The sequence below is a fragment of the Battus philenor genome, unplaced genomic scaffold (genome assembly GCF_028537555.1).
Source record: "Battus philenor isolate CCGP_79_NKW_IND1 unplaced genomic scaffold, ilBatPhil1.0.hap1 SCAF_8, whole genome shotgun sequence".
In the NCBI taxonomy this organism is placed as follows: domain Eukaryota; kingdom Metazoa; phylum Arthropoda; class Insecta; order Lepidoptera; family Papilionidae; genus Battus; species Battus philenor.
Genome location: NW_027181748.1, coordinates 4,268,901 through 4,291,352, shown reverse-complemented (window position 1 = coordinate 4,291,352; position 22,452 = coordinate 4,268,901). Strand labels below are relative to the sequence as shown.

Here is a 22,452-nt window from a genome sequence, read left to right as displayed (position 1 = left end):
ATTAAAGTCATTTAGATACAGCATCAGTAGAAGCGAATGGACGCTCTCTCGCCGCCTCAATGTCGTTCGCTCATCGTCGGCACATCTGCGGAGTGCCACACGTGTTCCGTTCCCGATAACGTTCTAAATATAAACCACAAATCGGCTCTCGTGGAATGCCCACTCGGTTTGCTTTGTATACAATCGCTTCCTCCACTTCCTTTCATTCAATGGATAGTACACTGCATTCCGAGCGCGCCGGACGTCGCATTACGCGTCTATCCAAATTAATTGCATGCTACAAATTGTACCGAGGTCATCGTCCGCTTTCTCCGTCGCGCTTTTTATATGCTTTCGTAAATCTTATGTCACGCGTCGGATCCACTCGCAGCCGCGAGATGGCTAGCGCATACAAATATTGCGCATACTTTATGATTACACGCATTTACTTAAATAACCGTTCTGTGTTAGTATGCCCAATACATTAATCCTGCTCGCTCTGTTAAGGAAATGTTTCAAAATTCATTTCTTGTCACGAATTTGGCACTAGCGTTAGCCTTTTATGAAGTCTGAACGAATGAAATTCCGTTTCATACGCGATAGTCTCAGTCATTAAGTGTCAAATGTTGCTTTGTACGTGAACACCATTTCAATTTGTAAAATAATAAACACGTCGGTTTGTACAAGCGTGCGTCTGTTTGTGCAAGTGCTCCAACGTCGAGCAAAGAAAGGAGTTTCATTTCTAACATGGTATCGCGCACATGCATCGCGAAGTCGGTCGGGGAAATTTAACTTGTGAAGATCTTTTGTTTACGCGTTTCGTTAGTTGTTTAGTCGCGTTTTGGCTGCGTAATCGAGGTGATCCTTATTCGAATGGTATGCGGGCGGTGTGTCTGTTTTCTTGCGCAAAACAGTCGGTCGCGCGCTCGCTTCGCGATAGGACGTGCGTTTCGTTGCGCCTCACTTTACAGTACGTCGGTACGCGGCAGTACTTATCCCTCGCGCCGGTGTCCAGTGTTACAGCAATGGTTGTGTGAAATACTCTAATTGCTTTATGTGCCGCGTTCCTTGGAGTTTGTACTCGGTAGTGATTTATAGCAAGCCAAATGGTTCGGAAAATTGTTGTTGTCGGTTTACGTTATTACGAAGACCCTTTTTACAAGTATGTTTTCCGGCATAAATAAACATTATTTCACCTTTTTTCCCAGAGCAATTTTGGATGTGCGCGTTTATTTAGTTACTTTATTTATCTGCGTTCTTTGTTCGCAGACATGTGACGGGTTCGAGCGGGCCGCCAGCAGGATGTGGCCACCAGAGGAACAGGTCTCTGGACTCTGTTCTCCAAAGGATACCGGAGGATATGACGCCTACGTCCCCGGAGGGTGCACCACTACGCATGCCGATGGAGGTGCCCGCGCCGCGGCTCGCTTTGCCGCCGGAGGTGCCGGCCGGCTCCGATGACTCGGGCATCCACACGCCGCCCGACGGTAACGACGAAGAGCGACCCCCACCGCTAGCCGCGGCACGCTCGCGGGAAAGTCTCGACTCTGGTAATCCAGAAGAAACAGAAAAACCGCCTGATCCACCGGATACCGTACAGCCTATTACGAACGACGTACCGGCCACCAACAACAAAGACTCTTTATTGCGACTATTTGAAAGTGAACTGTTCGATATGAATATGGCTATTACATATTTGTTCAACTCGGAAGGATCGGGTGTGCAGAGCTATTTGGCCAACAAACTGTTCTCGTTCCGACACGAAGACGTGGACGTCTACCTGCCGCAGCTGGCGATTATGTACATAGAGATGAGCGACGTCGCCGATGTCCTTCGGCCATACCTCGTGCACAGGTGTAAGCAGAGTGCGGACTTCTCACTTCGGCTAGCGTGGCTACTCACAGCCTTCGGCGGGGATTCAAAGAAATCGGACGCTGCCAAGCTACGAGATTCTATACTCGCCGAGGAAATAAGACTGCCTGCTAGGAGAGGACACCACAGGTCACAATCGGATGCGTCGGCATTGAGAATCGCGACACCGTCTGGAAGGCATTTAGGGGATCTCGCGTCCGGAAGAGCGTTTGACAATGGCTGCCTGTGCGGTGAACAGTGCTCCTGTGGTGCGCTTAGATTGGCTCCGCAAATACAGGTTGGTCTTCTATGATTTGTTTAACTCTTAAACTCACTCTGCAATTTAATTTGTACGTATCAAATTAACCGTTTGTTAATTGTCATTTCGAAATTTCAATTTTTTTATATAATATTTATGCAATAGATAAAGTTAAAAAGTATAGAGACAAATGCATAATAAAATGTTGTAATCTACAAAGAAATTAAAAATTTTGTTATCTTTAAATTTATCTAAGCAGTTATATAAGTATCGATAAAAGATTTATGATGATAGCATTTCACATGCCGACTATCGGTCGGCTTGTTTATGTGGCGGTTCGTAAGAATTTCACCACGAATTTTCATAAAATCGTAAAGGTGGCCGATAGTTACCAACAATTTTTGAATGAAATTTTATGCGTTGTTTTTAATTACATGCAAAAGTAGGAAATTGCCTTGCTTGTATCTGAGTTTCCGTACGAAGTTTGAGCCGTCTTTGTTGGGAAAATGAATATTCATATACATAAGAAAATAATTTGGCAAAAAACACAGGGTGATTGATGTGTAACAAATATAATATAATGAGTTAATGTGTCAATTAATAGTACTCACTTTTTTATAAGTGGTTTCAGAAATAATAGTGTATATAACTACACGCTAAAATTAATTATTGTTAATCTGTACCTACAGACTTTGTACTGCTAGAAATTATGAGCTTATCGTGTTTCAATAGAAAAGAAATGAATTAATATACAATATTTCAGAGTTATTTACTTTGTACGGTGATTATGAATAGGTGTAATAACTTTCAAGCTTTTGCTGAAAAATGAACTATACATCCTTTTAGGCTTTTACACATACAACCAATCACCCTATTAATTATGTAATAAATGTATTTATCTAGAGTTATTGATTTTATTTGGAAAACAAACAAGTAATTTCATATATGTAAAATAATTTCATATAGATATAGGTAAAAAATATACGAAAAGTATTCTATTTGCTTTACGTCTTTCGGTGCATTATTAAAACATTTTTTTAATAAATAATTTCTTATAGCGAATATATCTAAGTTAATTAAACAATTATTGTAAATTATGACAAGTCTATACAGAGGCACATATTTACCATGTGTAAGATATGTTGTAGTAAAGAGCAAGATTGAAGAAATGGAAAAATAATGGTATATATAAGATAAATATGGTATATATAAAGTAAATAAAATATGGTATAATAGTAAAATAATAGAAGAGGCTTGCGATCATAGATCGAAGGATCCATACCTGGGATTACAACGTTTTATAAATAAAAACAATACATTTCACACACACACTACATTACATTTAAATAAATATTGTAATTTTAAAAGGTTTTTACTTTTAAAATGCGTAAAGTTAATGTTCTCATTAAAGAGGAAATGTAATAACTATTATAAAAAATATACGGAGTGTTTTATATATGTAAAAATGATATATCAAGTAATAGATTTTTGTACGTTTATTGTGTTTATTGGTATATTGTGTTTAAACTTTAAATTCACCATGTATAGACATTTGCTGTCAAATAATGTATAATACGCTCTATACAAAGATCATTGGTGTATAAAATTATAATAGCGACATGATAGGTAATACAGTAATTTTTTTACACAATATTTTATTATCTGCTTCTGTAGACATTGTACTGCCAGAGATATTATTAGCCTGTTGTATAACAATGAAAAATAAGTTAACTTAAAATATTCCAGAGTGATCACATTATACACAATGATATGAAATAGGTGTAAAAGCTTTAAAGATTTTTGCGTACCTACTCCATAAAGTTTTATTGTTATTTTCTTTCTGAGTCTTGTTTAAACAATACAATAAGCAACTATTAAGTGGATTTGTCGTATTTATTCGGCGATTAAATAGCTTAAAGTAAATAACTGTAAGCGTGTAACGACAGGTACAATGCAGGAAGCGAGCGTGATGTACATACGAATCAGAGCATTCTCGTAAATGTCAGCGGCTCGTCATCGCGACCCGAGTAGCGTGGACTTCCGGTGGCGACTGGCGTATCGCCTTGTTTATATCCTACGTTGTCTTGATTAGGTGTTCTAATTTTAAATTTGGTAGTATTTCAGCAGCTCGTATGTCAAAGTTTAATGTTATCGTTTAGTGCAATGAAATATTTAATAAGCTTCACCAGCCATAGTCTCCACTCTAGCCAGCATCTTCAAATGATATTAACAATGTTGTCTGTCCATCTCGTGGCGTGTTCTTCTCTCAAAAACCCTAAGACACTAACGACTATCTGCTCTGCGCGTTATGTTCACTGTCACTACAACTTACCTATGTATGTAAAGGCTATGTAAATTACTTTCGTTCTTCGGACCTTGTCGTTTCTGATTTAATCCTCCAAGCTTAGCAGTCTCCGTGCCACGTTGAGCGACTGTGGGCTTGCCAAATCGGGTTACAGTGATTTAATAATCCTAATTTATTGGTGAATATCATGTTTAACTGAAAGATATGTCATTTAAATTGCATGTTACACACATTTTACACATATCCATAAATGTGGAAGAGAATGCTTACACACCAAAGCAGACACGATCTTTCGAAAAATGCAATAAATATCATGGCAAGGCAGCAAATTTTTACGTAAAACAGGTAGTAATTAACATGTTAATGCATCCAAGTAAATGTCATTTGATCTGCCACAGGGATGAATGATTATGGTTTATTAAAGAGAGGAAATAAAAAGCGTTTACATAAAGAGACTTTTGCTTCAGTTGGAATATCACATTCGAACTGTTAAAAGCTTTTAAAATGGCAGCAGATGCCGTAGAAAAACACGGATAAGCTGTATATGCCAACGGAAAGACGGCATTCGTGCATGGTAAAAAAAAAAAACTGTTAGTATAAACTGGTGTTACGGCCCTTTTGCCATCGACCAAACAATTCGTATACATAAGTCTTACAATGAAGATAGTCACTGTAAAGTTATGCAGAATTTTGTAATACAAAATCACTTTTGCGCCTCACCAAACGATTCCTGGTTTGATTTTTTATGTAAAAATAATGGTGAACTTTATCTAAGGCATTCTGTTCATGTTAACCTTTGTGTTGTCAGTTTCTGAAATAAAAACCTTGTAATGCAGGTAAAAATTAAATAACCTTTGTTAATATTTTTTATGCATAATTATACTTTGAAATTTCGTTTCTATCTTCAAAAGCTTTTTGTTTACTTTGTATTATAGGTTTCTATGTATTGTGATAGGGAAGAACAGTAATAATCACGTATTTTAGTTATAACAAATCCTTATCGCGGTGCAGACAAATGCGAATGCCTATTTATTTCAATGCATTGTCTAGTCTAGAATATAACATTACTACTGAACTACTGTTTTATCATCATGCCTATAAGATGTTCACTACTTGACATTGGCCTCATCTAAAGACTTCCAATAGGACTGGTTAGAACCATGCATCCAGCGTCGTCTAAAGGCTGTGCCAAGTACGTCTTGTAAGTTCATTTGTAGTCGGGATGTGATATAAAAAGACTCCAGTGGCCATCAGTTCTGTACGGTATGTGACCTGCCTTCTGCTACCTCAACTTGTCGATTTGTTGGGCTAAGTTATTTACCTTTGTGTGTCGATGAAGACACCTGATTCGATCTCGTAGATAAATCCTGTGCATAGTATTATCCATTGCACGGTCAGCAACTGTAAGCGTTGTAACTGGTTGACTGGCGAATATATGTAGTATTTCCGACGTTAGGCACGGAGGTATATCGATTTTTCTTAAACATTTCGTTTGACAGAATTTAAAAAGTATTATTAGTATTACATTTTTTTACAAAATTTCAAACCCCTAAAGCTGATACGTTTCCATGTAGGGTACATGGAACTCCCGCGTTTAGTTATTCGTCACTATTGATTTTCTTTACATAGTGACGTCATCGTTTTGGACTTTCCCTGTTATTAGGGAGTGCAGCCGTTAATACATCCCCCGGTCCGATGCCGTGACTACGCCAGACTGCAAATAACATTTCTGTACAATTAAGTACAATATTTCAAGTGAACTATTTGTTACGAGTCTTTCTTACGACAATTAATTTTTTTTAATAACTACTTTAAACGGAACTTAGTCTACAGAAATATAATTATGCTTTTTAATTCCTTTTTTAAAATGTAAATAAAAGAGTAATGATAAAAAAAAAACAAAGTATAACCTACCTTTGTATAGAGAAGTTGTCGAAAAATAATCTTTATAAGATATATCAAACAACAGATCTTCGGCAACATTATTTGCTCGTCGTTGAAGGCCGTGGATGCAAGCAGTTTTTAACAGGTCTAATGGAAAATGCATGTAGGAGGGGAGAAGGGCAATGTACACCAGCGGAACTACCTATGACTATAATGATGATGATTTGCTATTTTTTTGTCTATCTGCTTATGGTAAACAGAAGTAATACGATATTTCAGCCAAGCGATGAATATTATGAGGATATCAAAACATGCAGGTTAACATTAACCTAATGCCAGTTATTTAGTGAAGTCCCCTTTTATCCCAAACGTGATTCAACAAGATTTTTGTTGTAGTACAAAGCGTTTCATGTCCCGTTGAAGCTTTGTATAATGCGGGTCTCTGTGTCTATGGTATAATTTGTGGACGCGGGTGTGTTCAATGCTATGACGTTAATTGTGAGGGCGAGCCCTATGGGCACGGAGTCAATTTGTTTTCATTACACGCCTGTTATAATTTATAATTACAAATCGGAATTAAAACTATTTAGCTTGTGTGTTGTCACAAATTGACTTTTAAAGTGTATATATCTATGTCTATACATAATTAAAAATGAATTGTTAAATGTAAAGCTCCAAATAGTGTCTTACTTTGGTCTTTATAGCCATATTCTTCATTAAAAGTAATTTTTACGGTCGTAAAGGCTGTGTGTTTAAGCAGCTATAAAACTATTTAATTTTTCTATATTATCACGTCATCATCATCATTATTTCAGCCATTGAACTTCCATTGCTGGACCCAGGCCTCCCCCATTTTTAAAAGGACCGATAAGAAGTGGCTTGTTTCCTGGATCTGACGACGATGTTACAATTGTCACGTAAAATCATTGTTATTATCTAATGGATTCAGGCGTTATTTTGCGGAAGTCCATCCTAAGTAAGAAAAAGACCAATATAAATAACAAGGGTAAATTCGCATGCGGTAAACAATGCGAATTATACAACTACCACCGTTAAATTACTCAACGCGTGTTCCATCCCTCCACGGGGCATCTTCAGGAGTAATGTTACACCGATTAGTGCCAAACACAGAGTCAGAGTTGTTATTAATTTGTTTTAAAAAACCTTATAAAGTTTTAGTATAGTATTTAATAATATAATAAATATTTTATTTACGTACTAAATGCGATGTTTGTTGTCTTTACACACAGACAAATTGTATAAAAAAATTAAAGCTACTTCATAAACGTCTGTTAAAAATATGTTTATAAATGTCGCACTTAGACTAAATCGTTATAAAATATAAAAAGGATTTGTGGTTTTGGGGTCGCGCCCACGCCTGCGCGAGTGTTCCAGCGCTCATCCTTTGTGCGTGATTTAATAAAGCCGTGTGTAGTTTATCGGGTTATTCTCGGTGGTTGATAGTTTATTTAATTTAACCTCCGTATTAGGGTCATGCGGCGCTCCGGCAGTTGCTTACCGTACCGAGGTTGAACGCGTATCCATGGACTAATTTATATATTATATGCCTAGTGTCGTTATCTATGAAGTTATAATCCGAACTATACTTTGATTAACAGATAATATAATAAGGATTAAGTACTTAATCCTTATAATTACCGCGTCACTATTATATATCGTTTTTGAAAGACTTACTGTTTAAAATTTTTATATGAATATATTGCACTGTCACTAAGATAATTTTCATCGTGTTATTATCTAGTTTGGATCGTTAATTGTGAACACGTGTACCTGAGATGAATGTCATAAGATCCCAATTTGATGAAAACTTGAACTAAATTCGGCTGCTCCATAGCGGCATGCTTTAATTTAAAATATGTGGGTTCTTAACACACTCGGGTCTGTGTCAATCGTCAGCATTATTATTTCAGTCTTAAGACATACACTACCTTCGCCATTGACTTCATATAGGAACTGGTTGGAAGCATATGCATACAGCCTCTCATGAATATCCTTAATATAGTAGCTGAAATAATCGCAATAAAAATCTTTTATACTATCCTTGAATTTTCTTACTAATTTATCTTTGGTAAACTTTTTAATTTTAAGTCTAGTGGGTGACGTAATTAGACATAAAAAACCGTAACAAGAAGAGTGGCGAAGATTGGGAGGCGATGCGTAAATGTAATGTGGGTAAATGCTGAATGTTGAATGTATGCTGAACGATAGAAAATATAAAGGATGTGAGGAAGTAAAGAGAGAAATTGTTGAAGATGAGAAAGGGACGGTGAAAGTAGGAGGGTGCAGATCCCAGATCCGAAAACAAGACGGGGAAAAGAGTATTTCAAAAACAAAAAAACTAATTTATTGCTTGATAATTTACAACGATGATAATTTTCACGGATACGGTTTGTCTTCGTTATTATTAAAGAGTGACTACGGTGAACTTTGGTATCCGAAAATCATATAAGGTGCATTTTATTTGAGAATGTTTTTTATAATGTCAAAATAATATTTCTCGCTCATATTAGACACCAATTCGACATAACATTTTTATTAAAAGTTCAACGCTCTGTAGGTTAGGTCTTTATCTATTGCATGTTTGATTTCTCTGTGATATTAAGAGATAAATATGTCGGTGAAAAACTTCAAAGGGAAAAATACTCTGGATAATATATGAGAATTCAAATTTTGTCCGTTTTAAATAAATTTTAGAAATCTAAACGTGATATATTCATTCGTAAGTGTAATGCCACTAGGAAATCTTGTCTCACTTTCAAAATTATTCAAATATATGTTGTCGAAAAAGGTATTGAATTGTATAACTTTTACATTGTAACCATATAAGAGGCAAAGATATAATAAAAAATATGATATTTTTTGTTGACGGTCATCAACATCGCCTTGCTTATGGCAATATACATTAGTTGTGTATGCATTGCTATTTTTCTGTTCTAAAGGCATACGGTTTTGACGCAGTCTTATACAAAATTTCAATTAGTAAAACGTATTTCAGAATGAGTCTCTATATCTTCTGTTTCCAAAAGACTAAGAGACACAGTGTAGAAATCTCTTATTGATGAATCTCTTTTTTTTTTTTAGTCGCGTCGTAACTTGAGAACCGCTACCCATTTCATTTATACTTTGTAGGAGACTCTTATAAAAAACAAATAGAAAATTGATCACAAACTTTAAAAACTTTAGAAAGTATGTTATATATTGATATTGTCCATTTAGCCGTTCGCTATGAACTATAATGAAATAGACAGTTCTCTTTGAGGTTCGAATTGATTGTTCATAGTTAAGACAAGGTGAACTTTTAAGGTCGATGGATGACACTGTTTTTCAACAGGTCCTATTGAAAATCTAATGGATGAGATCTTTGTCCAGTATAAAAAAGACTTGATTACGTCTATCGAGTCAGCTTGTATGTAAATAAAATTAATAAATATCACGAGATTATCATGAGCCAGTAAACGCGACGAATCTGGCGCCCACTGGTAGACCGAAGACCTAGACAAGATCGCAGGATGCCGATGGGCTGAATGCAGGCAAAGCAATATCTAGTGAGGCGTCTATCGGCCCATAAATTAAAGATAACTTCTATCGTAAGTCCACACCGAACTTAGTTATAGATACACGATTGCACTACTGCCAGTTAAATTGGCCGACAGAGTCGTTATTGTTTGTGTAAAGTTGTGTTTGTCGGCAGTTTCTAACGGCGCTGACGAACATCGGTCGGCGGTTGGCCGGCGTGGCGGACAAGGAGCGCAGGAAAAGCAAGCTGCGCGCGGATCTGGCCGCGTTAAACCTGAACCTGCCGGCGCGCGTGTCGCTGCCGCTGCACCAGCGCCCGCACTATGTGCTGCGCATACCGCCCTGCGCCGCGGCCTTACTCAACAGCAAGGACAAGGTAACGCTCTCCAGTGCAATCTCTGTATTAGATAGAAAAATATTTATTTATTTACGTACACCAGCAGTTAATATTGCTTAAAAATACAGTACAATTTGCAGTATAAATAATGGTACTGTTATATTTTCCATAATAGTTTAACGCGACACAATAAAGCGCATGTACACAAATTATGAAATAATAAATGTGACTGTCCCGGCTTGTCTAAATTTAGTTCAAATATGCCACGCCTTCATTGGAAGCCTCGCACTATCCGACATACATCACATTGGCATAGAGACAAATTAAACTTTGTTTTCTATGCTTTCTTAGTTATGAATTTTGTGTATATTTTCTGCATGTCGTTAACTTCCTTTCTTGTAATTTTGCATCGTATGTTTAGTAGTTGTTTCTACTCTTATGTTTTACTTTTTAATCTGCAATCAAATTCTTAACTGATTATATTTACCTCTGTATGTATATTACTATAATATATTCCTAAATATTTATATATTGTTCATTTGTTTCCATACTTGTGATTATTTTCGCAATAATCCTAATTTAACCCTATTAACAATTTTATTCTCTAGGTCGCCTAGCTTTAATAGCATTTATTCACGAAGATTTATTGTGTATAAAATTTTTAGATAGACGCCTCAATTGAGACAGCTCGCGGTCGATTAGGACGGATATTTTTTTGTAACATTAATTTTCTCTACAAGTCATAAATTGAATTACGCGAAGCACTTTAGATGTTTTTCTATGAAGCGCCTCGCACGCAAGGTTTCTTATATTAATGTCAGTGGGCATTACAATTGGATTGTGTCGCGTAACCGTACATACGTTTAGGGGGCATCTGCGTTACACAAGATAATAAATGTAACTAAATAGTAACGAGCAAGTTGTACGATGTTTAACAGTATAAGAACTGTTTCGACCTTGTATCCGTTGATGTCTCTATTCAAACATCAAATGTTTTTACTATACACAATTATTCCATTACTAATAACTAATGATTGCTGAGCTTTTGCTGCTTCGTACTTACCTTTTTTCTCTTTCATTTTCCTTCCTTGACTTGTAATAATTGAAATTTTGTATTTTCCTCGTTTATTAAAATCGGAGAAGAAACTTCTACAACAATTGATAGAATTGAAGTTTTTTCTGTCACTTCATCATCATTTCAACCGTAAGATGTCCACTGATGGACATATCCTTCCTCGTAGATTTCCAATAAGACCAGTTGGAAGCAGCCTGCGTCTATCGTCTTCTGACGACCTTGATAAAGTTGTCTTTTGCTGTATGTGATCTGTGGATGTGATGGGTAGTCCGATAACACCAACAGGTCAATGCGGCGTTAGGCCTTCATAATCAGACTGAGAAACGCGTATACAATTACGGTCGTGAAGGAGGTCCCCTTTCGGGGGCCTTGCGTATGGTCCCTAAATGGAGTGTCGGACTAAACGAACTAAGAATTTGGTTGCCTCGGAACCCGGTAAAAATCAAGCCCGAGCTGAGGGTCTTAAAAAAGTCCCTTAGCTTAGTAGTAAAATTAGTTTAGATCGCACAGTTATCCCCAACTCGCGGGATTTGTAAATTTCAGTAAGGCGAAGTCATTGTTTCCAGACAATTATAACTTGCGTATCTTCAAGAGAGTGGCCGTTCGTTCATAACTTAAGAGACACAGGTCAAATGCTTCGCCTATAAGGAAAACAAAACTGTGGCCACCTGTCAAAAAAACCTAGTTAAATAGAATTGACAGACCATAAAACCGTTAGCAAACATTTAAATCAAGCATGGAGTTGGGTATACGTTTGTCCCGTGCCATTTAATGGAGTATTTATATGATTATCCGCGGGAGGTAACCTTAATCGACGCGTGTGTCCAACGCAAACACATTATCGTTAATTTGTACGATATTAGTCGCTCTATATTATATCGCAATAAACTTTAAACACATGTCTTTGTAGTATCATTGTGCAATGTGTTGTGTGAGTATTGTGTTTTTGTTAACTTACCCACACACAGACTAGATTTGTTTTTTCAAATAAATCCGCTATGTTAGAGTTAATATTTTTATTAGATTAATAACCAAATTCGTATTAAAAGTCAGGAAGTATCTTTACTGAGGTAAACTGAGATTGGTAAGAAAATATAGAAGGCGACGCTTGAGAGGTTTTTAAATTCGGCCGTTTCGATAGTATCTCACATTTATACTTTTTGCATATATATTAGGGGGACCGGAAAGTAATGTCGCTTTCTTAAGTTAAATTCACGCGATTACATTTTTAACAAGTATTTATTTCTAATCAACAATATATTCACCTTCGTTATCAACAACCTTTTGCTATCTAGTATACAAATTTTAAATGCGGAAGCGGTAAAAACCAATCGGTTTTTCTGTAAAATATGTCGACAGAAATGACATTTCTTTCCGGTTCCTCTAATAATAGTCTGCCGGGACACAGATAGTTAACAATAATTTATTACAATATGTATAAATATCCAAAATTTGCCCTAAGGCTTTTTCTTGATATATTATGAGTGCCATATTTATAATTTTTGAAACCATTGGTTTTTGGATAGAGCGTGCCAAGCATTATTTGACACCAAATGAGTAATACATTTACCCCTATAAAGATAAACGTATAACTTATCGCTCTGTATAATTTTATAGGAGTAATTTTGTACGATATAATTATATTGTTTGTACGCAGCAAATTTCGAATTTAATTAAATAGTTTTTTTTGTACACAGGCGCCGTATATAATATACGTGGAGGTGCTGGAAACAGATGGCCACGAGCCATTGCCCCCTCGTCTCCTGCCGCCGGCGCCTCCTGCACCGCACTCTCCCCCCATCCGGCATACGAAGAGCGAGGAGAATCTCGTGCCCGAATGGCCGTCCCTTTCGCTGTATAGCGCACTGGACGATGTTGACAATGGAGACTGCTGGAGCCATGACGACGTCGACCTCGGCTCGAATTACCCGACTAGAGCGCCGGCGCCTGACTGTCTATCACAGGTTAGAGCTTCCTACGCACCACACTGCAATTATTAAAAAAAAACTGCCTAAAATGGCATTAGGCAGCATCAAGGTCAAGAGTCAAATTATCTGAGAAATAATTGTAAAGGACCATGTTTGGAGCCGACCCAGCCCGAAGGGTTGCTCGTCTGAAATGATAGTGGGCGGGTATATCGCTTGTGGAACCTACGGCAATTGGGGTCGAAAGGTTCTGAAATGGTGACAAGGTTCACTGGATGGGTCAAAGACAAAGTTAAAGTCTTAGACCAGTTAATGTGGCGATTTTTGGGACTTCAATCTGATTATAGTTTCTATCGTGTCGAGCTCTTCTGGTATTCTTCTTTTCCCAAGTTATCAATGTAAATGATGCGATGTAGATAATAAAACGAATAATGCATAAAAAATTATGTCCGTCTTTTATTAGAATTTTACAAGGAAAAGCTTAGGTGGAAACTGCATTATAGTATATTATAAGCTCGAAAAAATCGGCATCATTATCATCTTTTCAGCCACAGCCATACTGGACAGGAAAATATTAGGACGTTATTTGCTTGCTCTATATCTTGTGTATCGTTGATCTAATTCTATTTATACAGAAATAACTAACCGGTTAAAAAATCTTGGGTATATTTCCAAAACATATAATCTAGCATTCGTGATGGTTTAAAAGAGGAAACGTCAATCCGATAGTCATTTGAGAAACTGAACAGACTGCAGTCATGTTGTTTTTTCCTAAAATATTAAAACAACCGCGTCACTCTACAATTTGTTTAGACGTAGAATAAGAATTGCTTCTCATGTCGCGTTGTTTGTTAAAAATTGTTGAAAAGATTTCAAATAGATCGTGACACGAATTCGAGAATTTTTTTCGGTTGTTATTTGGTAAAGTTGTTATGAAATACCTAATTACACAAATAAAGTTTTAGTAATGAATGAATTTTAATAATTGCTAATAAATGTTTTTTACGATATATGGTGAAGAGACAAAAGTCGTCCTTTCACCTTGTATTGCAAGAGAGGGAGTTCCATTGCTGAAATGATGATGACGGTTATATATTTATGTAAATATACATTCAGCAATTCTGATATACTTTAAAGGAGAGACTAGTTGTAAAGGATTGAATAAATCGCTCAAGATCCCAATGTACCCATTACTACGGTGGACGCATCGAGTGAATGCCTCGTTCACGAGGGTGGTCGGTATTAAGTGTATAAGCTTTAAAGGGGTGAGTGCACAGCAAATTTGTTAGCAAAAAACTTTAAAGCTTTTATACCTATTTACAAATGCCCTATGTAAAGTTATTTTTACCAAATTATCTTGTAAAGAAGTTTTTCTTGGCATTTGGGTCATTAAATTTAGGCCGATTCTTAGGAGTAGATGTCGTAGTGCGTTTAATACAAATAAATACGGGTGTTCATCTACATTGTCACCAAAACTCCACGCGCCTTTAGACGTTTATCTTATATCGTGATTCACCAAAGATTATATCTGGTATCTGAGTTATGATACGAAACGTGATTGTGAAATCAATATCTAGTATTTTGAGATTTTCACGTTTTTATTATTGTAAATAGTATACAAACCAATTTTTTGTACAAGCAGTGTGCGATTAATGACTTACAATAGTGCACTGTAATCATAGTGATGTTATAAAGTAATTATAGAGAAGTCATACAAACAAAGCTAGGAAAATAGTTGTAAATAAAAGTAGGCAAAACATTGTCGTACAAGTAAAATTGAAATAAATTATACTGTTTTAGAATGAAAGGGAAATGAAAGATTTTTTATTATTTTTTGTAGAAAAGAAAGTAGGATTATACATAAGACGTTAAAATGTGCCTAAAATTGTTATTGAAAGAGCAAATAATATGAAAAAAAAAACTTTCTTTTAAAGTATTTATTTTATTGAGTGCTTTTGTTTCCTTTGTAAATTCATCAAGAGTTCCTGAATGTAAATCTTTAGTTTTGACTAATCCAGTAGCTTTGTTGCTAAAATTTATGAAATGGCAAATTACTCGAAAGTAAAATGTGCGAAAATTGAAGACCCAACGTATTACTCACCTCTGTGTGACATCCCTTATCATCTATTCTCTCTTTTTCTTGTTTGCGTCACGCCTTGGTCCTCGATAGTAGTGAATATTTATGCACGTTTGTTCGTTTATGTATATTATCGATATAGAATCATTTTCAGTGACTCGTGTATATCATAGAAAGAATATCAGAACAACTTTATTTGATAGAAACCAGAACCCTATTGGGTTCTTCTGCAATGGAATTCTTCAACTTAAACCTACGATGGTTTCAAACCTTTAATTTGAGAACCGACTACTACAAAATAACAAGGAGGTTGTTTTGTGTTCCCTTTTATAATATTCTTAATACAGTTGAAAAATTCCCGAGATATGTTTATATTATCCCTTACATGGGATTTTTTACAAGTTTTTGTTTAATTATATGCATAAATTTGTTACGTGATTATTTAGAGATAAGATGGGGAATGTATCAAGCGCTCGTTACATGTATATATGAGTATTTTTGTATATATGTATGTGTATAGTAATGTATGTATTTGTATGTATGTACACCCTAAACTGCCTTCTCCTCCAAGTCTCCCATCACTACCGAAAGGTTTCATTGTAGAGATCGCTTCAAGCGATATGACCGTCTCTTGTTCTTTTATAAATTATTTCTTTTTAAATAAAATGTATAATTAAATGAAAAAATAACCACTGTTTTATCAATTTCTCAATTAATGTTTGTTTTGTGATCAGATGTCGGGCGTGTCGATAGCGTCTGCGCAGTCGACGTCGTCGTGCGGTTCGCGTGAGTCGATGGCGGTGGGCGCGGGCGAGGTGCGGCGGCGGCTGGTGGACGCGACCGCCGCGCCGCCGCCCAACGCCTTCCGTCACGACCCCGCCGACCCCTCCGCGCTCGCGCTCAAGGTAACTGTTTACACTCGCTGTTCACTCTGCCGCTCTACACACAAACTATGTAGAAAACTAATTGTAGGCACCGCCACATCAGTACCACGACAGTAACACAAGACACGTATACTGCACAATCGTCTCAGTGTCATATATATTCGTTTAAATGTAATTATATGTTTTTTTATCGGTACTCGAGATAAATTTAAGTATAAAGCAAAATGTAGTAATTTCAATACTGTAAACCCTTCTTTTTATGTGTTATCTTTACGTTATTATTTCTAACACCATTGATTTTAAGATACGGTGTACCGAACATTGATAGTAAATGAGTTATACATTTACCACAAAGCTTTCTACACTTATAATTAATCGCCCTGTTGATACGATGACAACGTTAAAAATAAACTAATCACTGAAATGTGTATGTTAATGCTTATAATATTTCAAATATTTATGGTTTTTTCAGGAGTCGTGGGAGAGTAAGCTTTCGCGCATACGGTCGTCGTCCCCGTACGGCTCGCTGAGCGGGTGGAGGCTGCTGGGATGCATCGTGAAGGTGGGCGACGACCTGCGACAAGAGCTGCTGGCCGCGCAGCTGCTGCGGCGGCTGGAGGCGGCGTGGCGCGTCGAGCGAGTGCCCCTGCGCTTGCATCCCTACGAGATCCTGTGCCTCGATCGCGAGTGTGGACTCATACAACCGGTTAGTACCACCTCAGCATCTTTATTTTTTGCTACCCACTACCCGCTTTCAAAATATGCATTTTTACTAAACGTACCGAGTAGCCTTTCGAAAAATCGGTTCTTAGTTGAACTCTACTCGGTAGAAGGAATAATCCTACAAAACGTTAAATCTCTAAGCCTTACTGTTCCAAAGATATCCAGATGATACATAGGTATAAATGCTTAATTTTATGACATATGAATTCTTATATGAACCTGAATTCTTCGCTATCCTATCTTCTACTTCTTCTTTTCAACCGACGGACGCCCACTGCAAGGCATTAGCTTCCCCCCAAAGATTGCCACGAAGTTACTTTCCGCCACCTTAATTATGTCATACACCTGTAGGCGGCGTACCCACGCCGGGTCTACCGGCTCGTGGTCTTTTGACCCCAGCGACCATCAGTTGCACGAGCGATGTGCCCCGCCCACTTCTACTTTAGACCAGCAATTCGAGCTGTGTCGGTGATATTAGTTCTTCTGTTCTTCTTCTATCCTATCGTCCTACTTAATTTTTGTCTATCCATTTTCCATTGTTTTTCTCAAATAATTGTGTTACTTCGTAAATTTACGTTGTATATAATATTTGATATATTATAAACAACTTAATTGCTTAGTCATAAAACATATATATACAATGACATATGACGTATTTAAATGGATATTACCAAATAACTTTACATATTTTGTAACCTAAAAAACCCTATAACAAGAAAGTTTACGTTTTAAAATAGTTTATTCGTATCTATAGGATGTGTCAATAAGTTGCATGGATTTATAAATTTAATTTTATTTATTGTTTCAAATCTTATCAGATTTATAATTGTTTCGGATTGAGAAATTTTCTCTTTCATTTTTATTAAATAAATAAAATCTGTAATATTGTTCGATGATGTGTTATCCTACCGAGAGATGAGATGCCCTCTGTAAAAAATTATTATTAAAAAAAGGCTCTTTTATTTAAATACGTCCCAATAATATCTTTGCATTCAAAGATAGGATTTTGTAAACAAAAAGAATGCCATTTTTGATTGAGCACAGAAAAACACTGCCACTGTTTAGATACAAAATCTATGCAATGAGTTATCAAGTGCAAGTTATTTTATCGTGATAACAATCTATTATTCATAAATCGATCATTTTGTATGACCTTGTTTATTATTAAATATGTTTATCGGGACATCAGATACGTCCTATAACTTCTAGAAAGTCGCATGTTTTAAATACACCAATATATATGATATAATTCTAATTAGTAGGTCGCAACTTGTTTGATCTAATAGGTTTCTTTTTGATTGTATAATATACATTGTAGTCATTAAGTGTATTGATAAACTTTAACAAGGTTTTATTTGTAGCGCTAATTACTCTCTTTAATGTTGGACGCCTGATTCATCGACTTTTCATAGTCTGAATGTCGTACAATGTTCACAAGAAACAGTAAACATGGTTCAATAAGCCAATTGTTCTGCTGCCAATCAGGAGGCATAAGTTGCAATTGCTTCTACTGAATCTTTGAGAGCTGTAACTCACAAACTTACTGTAAATTTTAAAGTTGTCCTCACGTTTCTAATGCTTGCAATAAAAAATCTGGTTATAAATGTAAAAATGTGTTGTCAAAAATTAGGAACGGCTGGACTAATTCGACGATTGTTTTATATATATGTTAAGTTATAAAGATTTATTCGGAACACTTATGTTTTAATACAAACCTAAAAACGTTAAAACATCTATCTTAAAAAGGCGAGTCGGAATTGTCTATGGTTAGTTAAAAACCAAATTGTATTTAAGATGCCAAACAAAAAATATTGTATATAATTAAAAGGATTACAAAATATCAGATTTTTACTAGTCATGCAGTTTACGCGAAAAAAAGTAAGTAATTATAGTAAAGATATTTAATATCTGCAAATGCAGTTCGCTACTTAGTACAGAATGATACAACCTATACAGGGCACTTTGTATAAATAAAACAAATTACCAGTACGAAGCCGTAAATAGCTTGTTTATATAAAAAAAAATAAAATGTTTCAGGTATTGAACTCGGTGTCACTGCATCAGATAAAGAAGCAATCGGGGCGATCTTTGCGCGCGTGGCTGGAACTGGAGCACGGACCGCCCAACAGCGAGGGTTTCCTAAGTGCGCAGAAGAACTTCGTGGAGTCAGCCGCCGCCTACGCGCTTACCAGCTATCTGCTGCAACTCAAAGACAGGTCTGCTTTCCGCTCTCTATACAGCATGTTTGATTTTAGGTGTAAATCTTAAAAGCGGTATAGGGACAAAACAAACAAAAATGTTTTAAATGTCTAGTAGTGTTTTAAAGAAAAAACTTATTTAGTACTTCGCTTATAAATTAATAACAATATTGCTATATAAAGGGTGATTGTATATAAGTTTAAAGACTTGATAAGGGTGAATATTGCTCATTTGACTACAAAATGCTTAAAAAAGACAATTAATCTTTATAAACATTGTCGTATAATAAAGATGCATCTTTTTACTTTCTCTTAAGCTCATAGTGGTACAATTAATTTAAATTAACTTGTAAATGATTGAATAAAAATAACACTGAACATATCATACAAAGCATACAATTATTAGCCAAGTTATCGATAAGTTAAAAGGTTTATAAATTCGCTTTGATTGACAGGCACAATGGAAACATTTTGCTGGACAGCACTGGACACATCATTCACATTGACTTTGGTTTCATATTCTCCACTTCTCCAAAGAATTTGGGCTTTGAAAGATCCCCTTTCAAGGTAATGTTGATATGTATTTATCATATATATCGCTAAGTCGGACGTAAGATGTTAAAATTAATCGCGACTTCAAATTATTCGGCATTTTTTTTATTCTTTGCAAGGCATGACCAAGGAGTTGTTATTGATACAAGAACACTTTTTTTAACAAACGGTATACTGTATTAGATTATATGTTCATAGTTATAAAATATTTGAAGATAAAATTGAGGGCGCGCTCGTGAAAGACAGAGAAGGGGTATTATCGTCGAGTTATATCCCAAGCCGTGGCCCACTCGTGGAGGCCGTTGGGCCTAGCCACTCCATGGAGCATTGACCAAAGATATCTAAGAGCTCGCCGGCCATAGCGGAGGTTTCGCCAGGAGACCTCTTAGTTCGCGACCTTAAGAGGTTAGGCGCCCCCAGCGTTATACCGTCTGTAATCTACGTAATCTATAAATGTCACTTGGGCAGCAGTGAGAGTGTTCCAAAAACTCCCAGTAGCTATCAAATGACGTCAATCAAAACAAGAAAAATGCGTGTCCCGATGTAAAGAAAAACATCACTATGAAAGTAAAATCATTAATAAACATTGTTATTTAAGTCATTGTACGAAATAAAAATATAATTTTTGAAACTTGTATTTAAATTACTACAATATGAATAGGATAAATCGACGATCGATCGATCGAATCGAAATCCACATAGTTTCAAATATATATCCGCTATATCCGATACAAATTCCATTCAAAAACTCGTCCTAGAATTAAAATAATCTACATCCATGTTTATTAGATGCTATGAAGTGGATTTAGTTGCTTTTGATTTTATGTTTCAATTGACTATTTATCTTCGTAATAAATAAATGAATAATGGTTTCAGTTGACGCAAGAGTTCGTAGAGGTGATGGACGGCGAGGGCTCGGACATGTTCAATCACTTCACGATGCTGATCCTGCGCGGGCTGATCGCAGCGCGCAAGCATTGCGACCAGATCATAGACCTCGTCGAGATCATGCGCATGGGTTAGTTGTGTTTGTTTATTTACATTATTTAATGCTCAGGATAATTTATATATCATCTGTGTATGTCATGAGGCATTACAATGAAAGTATAGGAACATTTTTGTGTTGTAGTGTACAAAAAGATAAACTTAATTTTTAAATGCTATTGATTTGAACCAATTAAATACTGAAATCAACTCGATTGGGCAGCGTTTCAAAAGTTTCGAAAAATCTTCTCGTTTAGAATAAATACCACAACGTCTACAGACGAAGATCTTTGACCAATGTTTATTGCCAGTAATAACTAAGGTATAGAGATTTGGCCGTTTACGGTGGGTATAGCAGCAACTTAGAGAGGTACGCTCGAAATTTCGCTGTGAGATCGATTCAGAAATTAGGTAGTTTTCAGCCGAATCGAGGTTGCTGACATGGATCTTTGGAGATGACACTTATATTTTCCAGTAGGTATCTATAGGCTGTAAAGAAGAAGAAACGATATTTATTTTAAAAACACAAAGTGATTAATTATTAATAATGCATAATATGGTTAAATAATTGAATAATGATAACTTGCTTATATAACTTACTTTTGTCTATGGAATAAAACAGGTCACTGATTTTATTTTTAACCTGTGTGTCTACTTAAATCAATTTTATTTATCTTTAAATTTAATTATAAATTACTATTTTATAACTAAAATTTGTATTGTCCTGTGGTAACATTACTATTTTATATTTGTATATAGTTAGGCTTTTGATGACGATTCTTAATAAATAAAAGAAACGAAACTAAATAATCACTCTGAAGTACATCATTTATTTTTATTGGACTGCGACTGGTTTGTATCTTTTGAAAGTATGAAGTCTCTTGGATAGAATTGTTGAGGAATTTGATTTGTTGCAGGCGGTCAGCTGGCTTGCTTGCGCAGCAGCAACTCAGTGTCGTCGTTCGAGGCTCGCTTCCACCGGGGCCACACGGAGAAGCAACTGCAAGTGCTCGTGGAGCGCCTTGTACGAGACGCTCTGCACTCTCCCTCCACGCGACTGTACGACAACTACCAGTACTACACCAACGGTATACTCTAACCTGTGAACACGAACCTGACCAACAATACCAGGCAATACTTTACTTTCCTACCATTATCGATAGTGGATTACGTTTCTGAAGAATTAGCAATTATTTTTAACTACAATTTTCTGTTAACTGCATTATTCATCTCTGTAGATCATATCTAGAGTTTAGCTTTTATGACGTAATATTTCCATTAAAGACCGGCAGATGGCGTAACATTACATGCCATAAATTTTACTAAAAGAACACGATCAACTATTGAAGGGCAAGGAAGAGGATTTCTATAGCGTCACAAAATCTAGACCCAATATAATAATGGATAAACATACAAAAATTATTTGTTTTAAATATCAAAATTAAAGTAAATTAACAAATATATGAAGTAATTTGTTTATGGTACAAATGTTCAAAGGTTTATTAAATATTCTGAGATATCTATAATATTGAAGTATCTTAATGGTGATTAAACAACGGCCCCTGACTTGATATGCCTTTAATTGATATCTAGCTGTGAACATGTCATCTTGTATTTTGCTTTCCTCAGGACAGTAATAATAGTCTCATTATAAAGGGCCGTATCTACACAGTATAGAGCCAACATAATTCTTCTCGGCGTTCCTGTTCTGAATGTGGGACTTAGTGTAAAAGCCGAAAAGACCATCAGCGCTCAACACCAATAGGCTTGGTCAGACCAGGGGTATTCTACCGTTTACTTTCCCTACAACCAGTAGTTTTTTGCAGTTATCTGTTTGCCTATGTTTGGTGTTGCCAAAATAACTCAAGACTCATAGGTAGCA

The 22,452-nt window shown here is 36.1% G+C and overlaps 1 protein-coding gene across 4 annotated transcripts in view; it reads left to right on the top strand.

Moving 5' to 3' along the window:
- fwd (phosphatidylinositol 4-kinase beta fwd) overlaps positions 1-22,287 on the top strand; it is an 88,988-nt gene extending 66,701 nt beyond the window's left edge. For 3 of the 4 annotated variants that reach the window (XM_068774891.1, XM_068774893.1, XM_068774894.1), the window contains 9 exons: positions 1,249-2,128; positions 9,991-10,191; positions 12,925-13,191; positions 15,964-16,134; positions 16,586-16,819; positions 18,874-19,052; positions 19,490-19,601; positions 20,463-20,604; positions 21,488-22,287. In XM_068774891.1, the coding sequence (XP_068630992.1) occupies positions 1,249-2,128; positions 9,991-10,191; positions 12,925-13,191; positions 15,964-16,134; positions 16,586-16,819; positions 18,874-19,052; positions 19,490-19,601; positions 20,463-20,604; positions 21,488-21,669 (2,368 nt within the window). In that variant the 3' untranslated portion in view covers positions 21,670-22,287. Of the gene's footprint in view, positions 1-843; positions 1,142-1,248; positions 2,129-9,990; positions 10,192-12,924; positions 13,192-15,963; positions 16,135-16,585; positions 16,820-18,873; positions 19,053-19,489; positions 19,602-20,462; positions 20,605-21,487 lie in introns of those variants that run through there. The other variant, XM_068774892.1, reaches the window with a different exon arrangement.
- Positions 22,288-22,452: the final 165 nt, after the last annotated feature.